Consider the following 10,578-nt stretch of genomic DNA (forward strand, 5'->3'; position numbering starts at 1 on the left):
ATCATATATACATTCACAAATGAATCCCATAAAACAAGATCATCTAACAATATTGATCAAGATAAAATGGCAACACTAGAAGCCAGGATAAGGGCTATTGAAGGGGTAGACTTGTATGACCCAGTAAAAACCACAAAGAAGTGTCTAGTCCCGAACATGGTAGTACCATATAATTTTTAAGTTCCAGAATTCATCAAATACACCGAAACACAATGCCTCATTATCCATTTCAAATCATACTGCAAAAAAATGATAGAAGTAGTACATGATAAGAAGTTACTGATACACTTTTCCCAAGATAGTTTGAGTGAAGCGATATTAAGTTGGTACATGAGACTAGAAAACACCAATATCCGTAGATGAAAAGATTTGGCAAATGCTTTCGTCAAACAATACAAGTACAACATGAACATTGCTCCTTGCAGAACCAGCTTGTCTAATTTGGAGAAAAGGAATAAGGAAAGCATAAGGGGATACTCCCCTGCTCTTGGACAATGAAATGGTTACTTCATTTGCTGACACGCTCAAGGCACTATACTACGAACATGTGATGAGTAGTTCGGCAATACTATTCACTAATGTTGTGGTAATGGCAAAGCGTATAGAGCAATAAGTGAAGAGTGATAGAATCTTTGCACCCGTGGAGAAAAAAAAAGGCTTCGGAGAAAAAACAAAAAGGAAGCTAATCACGTCAAAGGCAATTATAAAGGTAATAAAAGCCAATTCCAAATATACAACACTCCATTCTCTTCATCCCAAATTATCAATATCAACTTCAACTCCTAAAACTTATTTGAAAACCTAAGCCGCAAAACAACCAAGTGAAAAATCAACCAAAAGTTTTCCAAAGAAAAAACTACAACGAGTCTATGAATAATTAATTATCTTCACTGTAGCTACTCTTAAATAAAATGTACCAAAAGCTACTGAATATTGTACGGATAGCTCCCTCCCGTACCTTTTGCGCCTGTACATCATCTTTACTAGCTCAATTATAAGTTAAACCACTACATGAGACAGAGTTGCCACCTCATTCTAGAGTATACCATCTTTACAACATAATAACATTTATAAGCAAGGCCTAAAAACAGAGGCAGCTGCCATCATCACTCCTAGCGGTTTCTGCCAATGAATTAGTGCAGTCTTCTGGAACAGGAAGGTTGACCTGTTGGGCGGCTTTGCTTGTGTCCAAAAAATTATAGAGAAGCTTGATTATTTCTTCTGATATCTTTATTGCACAATCCTAAAGCCAGATGTAAATATCTCATCAAGGCGTTTAATTTGGACCAAGGTCTAACCATAGAAGCTTCCGTTCTTCATGGCATCTTCATTTGCATCTCCAAGAGCTGCCTCTTTCAAGTATTTGTCAGACAACCGGACTCTCTTCACGTTCTCCTGCTCCAGGACAAGCATGTTGCCATACTCAAGGAGCTTCTCGAGAGTCATCTTCGGTTGTTCCAAAATTGGAGGTCCTTCCTTTGAGTTCACAAGCCTTTTCCCAACATTTTCTACACCCACACCAGAAATCCACTTCCTCACTTCGTCGTCGTATGCTCTTGCCCTAAGTGCACCGAAGAAGTCTACACTCAAAACAGAGATAGTCATCAGCATTCATATTCTAGTATAACAAAATCACGTCTCACAATCAAAACCAAATTGAACATGGCTTAATCAGAAAACTAGTGGCTTGAAGTTCGAGAGTTGTTCTTCTCACTCTAATGCAAAACGTGTTCAGTCAATTATTTACTAATTAAATTGCTCAACCATATATGCTTATCTTCAGCTGTTTCGTGGTTTGGATTGCACGGCTTGAATGCACCATTGACTCTTAGATCAAAACTTTTCTAGGAGTAAATATAAAATAATTGTGTAAACCTTACCAATGGATTGCCCATGGAAAGTGTTGACAAGCTTGACAATGTCCTCCCTGGGAACATTATCACTGCCAAAGATCCCTGTGCACACACCAATTCGGTCTTCCCGAGTAGGGGCCCAGTAGAATTTCTCCATTCGGCCATCACGGATGAGAGGGGCATACAACGTGGAGAAGTCATTACCAGTGACAATGATCGGAACGCGGGGGTTCTCCTCCTTGTTGTACATACCTGGGAGCTGGACACTGGTCGGGTTATCAGCAATGTTCATGAGGGTAGCATTAACCATCTGATTGTTTACTGTGTATTGGGTAGTTCCACCAAACCTACCGGCTCCTGCATCTAGATCATTGATGAAGAGGCAGCACATCTTTCCTCTCTTCTTGATGATGTCCGCTGCCTCGCGATACCTTTGTCTGATCAATTTTGCAGGCTCACCAGCGTTCCCACTTTCCAATTCTCCAGCACTCATCACAACGGGGCTGAATATTCATCAGCATAATATCAGAGAGTAAGCATTCAAGTATTTGTAGTCAAATTTTTCAAAACTGGGCTTCCTCTCTTATCTTGAACTTGAAATCAAAATCCTTGGAAAAAAAAAAAAAAAAACAGAGAGAGAGAGAGGCGAAAATTATATCAACTCACTTGATTCCCATCTTGGCAAAGACAAGCTCACACTGAAATGATTTTCCTTGACCTTTGCCTCCCCAGATACCCAAGATGAGAGGAACCTGTTACAATAATTATTATATGAACCACGTTTGTTTTTTTCCTGCATTTGTCAAAATAGCAATACTAAAAAGTTGAATAATTCTCAAAAATACAAAAAATAAAAAGCCAAATACTTGCCTTAATGTTTGGGAGTTGCAAGAAATTCTTGGTGATGTGAACAACAAGTTTGTCCATAAATGAAGATGCGATGTAGAAACCATCCATATTGTTGTCCAGTTTGTACCTAAATACAGCTCAATAATTAAGACCTCGAGGTTCAAAATTCCATGCCCAATAACAAGGATCAAGCATAGTTATCCATCCCAGTAATATTTATAAATCGAGTTCCTGGATCTTCAACTCAGAAAAATTGATCTACTTACTGTCTTAGACCTTTGCTGGTATAGTCATAGGAGCTCATGACAGCATAGTGAGTTCCTGTCCCCATGGGAGCTTGGAAGAGAGAGTCAACCATTCCCTTACCTCTGGTAATGTCCTGTTGGTCATCCGATGTGTCAAATGCAAGCCCCTTCCATTTGTCTTTCGAGGGCTGCTTTTCCTTATCATATTCGGCAGCAAGCTTCAAATTCCGTGTCAAGAGCCTCTGGTTGGTGATCTTTGAGCCCAGTACCGTTTTCAAGCTATTGTCAAAGAATGCAGAGGTTGGCCATGAGGGTCCAGAGCCAGCGCCTTTTAAATTCAACTGCACAAAAGAAACGTGTTTCTTTGTCATCGATGAACCAAAACACTGTAAACACAGCACCAACTCCATCTCTTTCAATTGAATTTCAAACAAAAAAACAAGAAAAAAAGAAAAAGGTTCTTTGAACTAAACTTATAATCATGTGATTATCTTGTACTTTCTCAACAAAGAACAACGAATCTTGCTTGTGTACTAAAATCGAAAAGCTAGAAACAATGCTACATATATTTTTTTTTTTTATGAAAACAAGAAAAAGATTCATGGGCTCACTCGATAAAATCTAACACAATATAGAGTTAAACTGAGAACATAAAGAAAAGGGCGGGAAAATCAGTACCAGCCCTCTGTTACCAGCACCAACGGTAGAGACAGATGCAGCCATTTATCTAACGGTGGAGATCGAGTTGGAGGTTTATAGAGAAGAAGACGAAATGGAACAGAATTAGGAGTACTGTTTTATAGCTGCCCTTGGGAGAGGGCGAGGGACTTGGATAAGGATTTTATAGAAACGCAGAATTTAAAACAACACTCTCCATCTCTGGATCCCATTTTGTATGTTCCATTTTTTCTCCATGAATTTAATTATCAAAAGGGCATATTAGGGATTTAATAAAAAGGGGCTAAAATGAGTCAGAGTCAAGAAAATAAATTATTAATTTTCAAAAAGGAAGGACTCAGCCACAACATTTCTTGAAACCAGGGACTAAAGAATAACTGAATTTTGTTTTGGAGCGTGTGAGAAGGTGAAGTGGAGAGATGAGATTATAGTCTGTGGATTGGCTTACGAAATTATAGTCTGACGGCCGCCCCGTTGGGATTTGATTTTATTACGTGGCACATTGGTTGAGGTGGACGTTGGTTTTGCGGCAGCGGAAACCACTCCAGTTTTCACACACAAAACGGAGGCTTCTGAGCTGGGAACTTGTTTGTGGTCAGGGTTTAACATCCCGTGTTTGCATTGTCATACCTTCTACTTTAGAGAGGTTTTTTTTTTTTTTAAAAAAAAAAATATATATATATATATATATATATATATATATATTGTTTTTAGTATTATTTTAATTTTTTTAATAATTTTAATAGGTTAATATAATTTATTTATTTTTATAAAAAATAGTATTTTAATATATTTTTAACTGAAAAATACTTTTAAAATTAACTATACCACCACCTTACCAAAATATATTCTATGCTCCACTACAAATTAGTAAGTTTATTATGCCACTAAATTTTGTTTTTGTTTGAAAACGAGGAAGTTTATTGTAATATACATTTCTAAAAATACCATGTTCCATGGGCCATGTTTTTAAATAGATCACATACCCAAGCATTAATTAACTTAAGGTAACTTAGGGTATTTAGGTTAATCCATCGTTGAACAATTTAGATTTATATTAATGGTGTGCTTGTGTCCTGGAAAGTGGTTTCTGGAAAATCACTTTGCAAATTTTCATGTGTTTGTTTGTTATTAGAAAAGTTGGTCAACGAAAAATACTTTTCGATCAATAAAAAACACTTTTCAGTCAAAGGAAAATTTGGCTTGGTTTCCAGGAAAGTGTTTTTCATTTATTTTGAGCGGAAAACACTTTCCGGAAGTTGTGAAAAATTTAGAAATGTCATATTATTTGCTGATTATATCAAATTTGATCCTCATTCTTTTGATTGTTACTTATTTTATTTGAAATAATTTATGAAATGTTAATTATTATTATTTTAATTTCTTCATATTTTAATTTTTAATTTTTTATATTTGATCTCTATTATTTTGATTATTATTTATTTTATTTGAGATAATTTATGAAATTATATTTTTTTTCAATTTCATTCTCATTCAACTTTTTAATTTGTAAGATTTGTTCCTCATTATTTTAATAAACTTGAAAAAAATAAAACATTAATAAGTTATTTTCCAGCTCATTTTCCATAACATAACTGAACACTGGAAAATGTTTTCCAACTTATTTTCTATTACACTACCAAACATTGAAAAATAATTCACTTTCCTGAAATTGATCTCTGTCGTTTATTTTTGGGTGATTTAGTTCATGCCTTCCATCTATACCTATGTTCATTAAAAGGTGTTGGATGTAGGTACCATGCTACACCTCAATGAAGATAGATTTTATAGCACATGTCTTCAAATTATTGAATTTTGTTTCTTTGTTTGCCCTCCACTTCTCATGTTTGTTAGTGTTTTTCATCCTTTGCTTCACCCTTAGGTTTTTGGTGGTTAATTCATATATATAATTGTCTATGTTTGTCAAATTAAATTGTTATGGTGAAATTAGGTATAAATTATCATTGTGTGAATTCGAGTTGAACTATATTTTGGCACGAGCTAAATATATTTCATGTAATTATTAACAATATATTTGATAAAATGATCTTTTTCAACTACACGAGGAGCAATGGTATGTTCAAAAAATGTTTAAGAAAATATCTCTCTTACGATGAAAATCGTGTAATTATTAACAATATATTTGATAAAAATAAATGAAGGAACTAATGTTGTTTAAACTTCTTAATTAGATATGGTTTATATCTTGTGAAATTATTAATAATAATTGTGACTAATATTGATGATCTGCTTATAGTTTAGGGTAACATTAACTGTTTTTTTTTATATTTTTTTTTAATGATGAAGGGGTTAGCTTGCTTTGGGTACCTGGATTAATATATTTGTCTATTTCTAAGTTTGTTCTTCTTCCTAACCATTAAGGTATAACCAATGCCTTAATCATTCATTTGTTTCTTTTTTTTGGTCCCATGTTAATTCTTCTTTTACTTTGTTTCCCAAAGTCCATGATGTCATGTTTTTTTTTAATGGTATGTATTCTTTGACATTGTTGTAGCCCATGTATTTACACAATTATTTTTGCTTAATATCATACTTTTTTTTCTTTCTAAAATCACAATAAGGATAGAAAAAAGCATAAAATGATTTTCCTCAATATCATGCTTTTTTTATTTCCTGAAATTTTTACAATGTCTTCCACGTACTTTGTACCCATTGCTTCTATTGTGTTTGTTTGTTTTTCCCTTATTCTTGGCTTAACCATGGCGATTGTTATGCAAGCTAAAACACAATAAAAATAACAAAAAATACAGAAAAATAGAGTAGTGGCTGAATTAGGTTTATCACAAACAAAACCCTTAGTTGTAGTTTTACTTTTAAAATAAAGTTTGATAAGTTTTGCCTCTCTAGAAGGTTTATATCCCTTTTGAATAGGTCAGAAAATCAAAAAAAAATAACAAAATTGGCTTAGACAATATTTTTAGGGCCTAATATAGGGATCTTTTAAGGCTTAACTAGTTATAACAAGGTGGGCTTCCTATAGAACCAGGCTTGTAGAATTACTTGGAAAAATTTGAATTTGATCAGTAATAAGATATAAATGTGATGGTCTTTTATTGTTATTATGTTGGTTTTGCGCGACCAGACCTTCTCTTACGTTTATTTTTGTCCAACTAGTTTATAACTATTCCATCTATACTATCTGCATGATCTATTAGTAGAAGATATTTATATGACTGTTTAAACACTATACCATTAAACAGTTTTACCGACGGATTCATTCCGTCGGTGTAAGACACACAATTTGTCGGTAACATTTTTACCGACGGAATACGTCTGTCGAAATATTGATCGTCGGTAATTCCCCTTTCCGTAGCTACTTCTGTTAGAAAAAAAAACCAAACACCAACAGTCCTACAGACGGGGAAGCGCTCGAAAAAAATATATTTTCGCGAGAACTTTACCGACAGACCTATTCCGTCTGTATCTCCAACGGTAAATCATCGACGGCCAGTCCGTTGGTGATTGTGACATGTGCAGTAAATATTTTCAGAACTCTATAAAATACCAACGGAAGATTTCCGTCGGTAATGTCAACAGTAAATCACCGACGGAATAACGCCGTCAATGATTGTGGCACGGGCAGTAATGTTTTTGAAACTCTCGGTAAAATACCGACGGACCTTTTTCGTCTATACGACCATCGGTATTTATTTAAAAATATTTTTAAAAAAATTATTTAGAATAAATAATTTTTTGTTCAAATATTATATTGATTAATAGTAAAAAAAACTACTTAACCAAATAAAATTGTATTAAACATTAAAAATATAAAAATAATGTTAAATAATATTCATCCAAATATTCATTACAAATTTAATGTGTTTCAAAAATAAAATTAAATTAGAATAACGACGGAGCTGGAGGAGGAGGAGGAGGCTGGTTGTTCCCGGGATCGTACGACCAAAAAAGGGCTGCACATGTATCATCGCCCATCATTGATCTAATGTCCATGACCATTTGACAGAGCTGATCATAATCCATTGAGAGTCATTTATGTTGTTGTTTCAAGGTCATGAACTCCTCAGACTAGGTGCATGATATTGATGGAGAGCTCCCAACGGTTGAGACACTATCGATCGCCCGCAAGTTTTTGGCCGTAGTGTTAGAGAGCCCGTCGACCTGATTTTTATCGGGTCCACCAGACAATCCTACCTCCATCCACAAATCCGAATCGAAATCTAGATGGGTCGAAAGATCGTCCCTATATCTCTCCCTCAACCGACTATTATAGGTCTTTTGAAAATTAAAAAAAATCATCATATTCAATTTAAGAAAATAATAACTTATGAAATAAAATGATTGAACAAACATACCATGAAGTGTTGAGCACGGTTGTCCACGAACTATTGCACCCCCTTTTGGCGGTCTTGAGTCCGTACGTGTCTCTACAAACAGCTCCATTGGGCTCGACTCACGTCCAAGAGACATAGCCTATAAGAAAAAAAGGTTGTAAGTTAAATATATTTATAAGCAACAACAAATTAATTAACAATACATTTCATTTAAATTAATCTTACCATCTGCTTCGCATGTGCACCGAACGGGACAGAGCCGTCGGTGTGCGTGGTCACCGAACCATGAATTTGCTGGTTTCGGTTGTCGGCATCGGACTGTGAGCATCGTGCGAACCGCTCAGACGTCACATGCTCAATATATTGCGTCCATATATCCCTCGATATGAATGGCGGTTTGAATTCCCGCCAAACCGCCACCTCATTCCAGCCTTCTAGACCGTTATCTCTCGCATATCTTTTTGCTTTTTTTTTGTGTCATACCAAAAATCACGCAACCTACTTCCATAGTAATAAATTAGAATTTAGAACATAAAATTATAAAATAAAAAATTATATTATTTTCGATGTTACCTAGTTGCCGCGTGATTCTCCCATACCCTCCTCACAACATTGTTGTTCGGCCTATCCCACTCAAATTTATGTTGTGTATAAATAATTCATTTAAAATAAAAATAGTACAAGATATAAAATTATAAAAATAATTTATTAAAAATAAGCTGGAAATTAGAAGTTAACACCTACCTGAAATCGTCGAAACCATGCATTGATATTAGGTCTCCACTTAGGATGTCTGGAAACCTGACTCCATTGAAAAAATGGAATCTCCATTGACGATTTAAACGCCGATATTATTGTCCGGGGCAGCCTCAATGTTTGTGAACCTGAAACTAATGAAAATTAATAAAATATTAATTAGTTGTTCCTAAATTATGTTATAAGTATAAAAAAAAACTAAAACCTAAATAAACTAACATTGAAAGGTCATCCTTCCATTATGCCTGGTACTTGCAGGTGAATTGACCCTGCTGTGAAGGCACACTGCCTCTGCGCTGTGAAACCACGCTAGAAGAGGCAGCATCACAAGTTGGCGTAGGTGTCTCTTCATGATCAGCACCTAAAGATAAGTCATCCTCACTGCTAGAAGAACTAGCTGCAACCATCTGCTGAAGATGTGCTGTTGATTTCATTCTGCGCATCTACACAAATTTATACGAATAATTACATAATTAACTTCAATTATTTAAAAAACATTCAGCAGCACCTCCCATATACTGGAGACTACCCATAGTTTTCAAACCTGCAAATATTTACAATAACCACAAAGCAATTGGAAAATCTTATATACAACCTAACATCTATAGAAATTTAACATCTATATATTTTCAACTAACATCTATATAAATACATAAATGACAATTAAAATTAATGAAAATAATAAAAACGTAACAAGCAATAATAGAATAACATTGAGATAAAATAATTAAATTTAATTCTTCATTTCCAATTACCATTTCCATGGTAAATTCAACAATAAGAATTAAAATTCAACAAAATTTTCAAATAATTATTACAATACAAACAATAAAATAATTAAATTTTCATTCTATACATTTACATAAATTGATACGAATAATTAAATTCAATTATTTAAAAAATACAAAGATAAAGAAAGGAGAATCATACCTTTTAATATGTTGAAAACTACAATCAAAACAATAACAATGAAATGAGAAAAATGAGAAACGTAGAGGAGAAGAGAAGATGAAGAAGGAGGAACATAGAAAAAATGAACCACGAAGGGGGGGCTGGGTTTTATACTGCAATTTTACTGACGGAATTACCGACGACAATTAAAATAATATTTTCTTGGGCGGTGGCATTAATTTCCATTGGTATTTTTTAAATTTCACACTAAATTTTTAAAAATCCCTCTAGATTTTTCGAAGTCCGTTGGCATGTTTGTTGGTAAATAGGTCTCAGAGCACGCGCACATTGGATTTGCAGCTTCTGTCGGTGATGCCGTCAGTAAATGTGCCGACTGACCTAGCAGTCTGACAGTCGCACGCATTGAGAAAATATTTTCTTATCTTTTTTTGTTTAATGTAGGTGATGATTTGAGGTCAAATTCTTTTGAGCAGAAGAAAAATAATGAGAATCAATAAGCACCACTAAATAATCTATTAGAGGTGCTAATTGGTTCAATTACAAGGTCAAGGGACAAGAAAATTAAAAAGACATTCAATGTGTCAATTCAAAATATTTAGGTCAACTCAAGTATAAAGATGAGTTCGAGAGATGATTAGGATTTAATTAATATAATCCAATTACCAAAGAATTAGGAAAGCCTAATAGCTTGTGGATGGGCAAGAAATCTTGGTTGCTTGTGGATTGGACAAGAAAAAGTGATTTTTAGCTTATTTTTTCTAAGCATAGTTTCACACTAAAAAATATAAATTTTAATCCAACTATTAAATGAAGCTAAATTTTTTCCAGAAGTTTATGCAGGCCTTGTTTCGTATAAGGTTAAAATATCATAGTGATAGGATATCAATAAAGCTTTGCGATAAAGTCTAGAATCTACTGTGTAGAAATTGCATTATTTTTCTAGTTGGTTTATGATTTTTTTTTCTTTTTTAT

The 10,578-nt window shown here is 34.1% G+C and overlaps 1 protein-coding gene across 1 annotated transcript; it reads right to left on the reverse strand.

Moving 5' to 3' along the window:
• Window positions 1–683: 683 nt before the first annotated feature.
• LOC7468818 (ribulose bisphosphate carboxylase/oxygenase activase, chloroplastic) lies at window positions 684–3,806 on the reverse strand. Its single transcript, XM_024587537.2, has 6 exons — window positions 3,626–3,806; window positions 2,969–3,288; window positions 2,724–2,829; window positions 2,520–2,605; window positions 1,881–2,356; window positions 684–1,580 (listed from the first exon to the last, which is right to left on the reverse strand). Exons 1-6 carry the CDS (start codon window positions 3,668–3,670, stop codon window positions 1,294–1,296), a joined length of 1,320 nt encoding a protein of 439 aa, XP_024443305.1. The 5' UTR covers window positions 3,671–3,806; the 3' UTR covers window positions 684–1,293.
• Window positions 3,807–10,578: the final 6,772 nt, after the last annotated feature.

The sequence above is a fragment of the Populus trichocarpa genome, chromosome 16 (genome assembly GCF_000002775.5).
Source record: "Populus trichocarpa isolate Nisqually-1 chromosome 16, P.trichocarpa_v4.1, whole genome shotgun sequence".
Taxonomy (NCBI): domain Eukaryota; kingdom Viridiplantae; phylum Streptophyta; class Magnoliopsida; order Malpighiales; family Salicaceae; genus Populus; species Populus trichocarpa.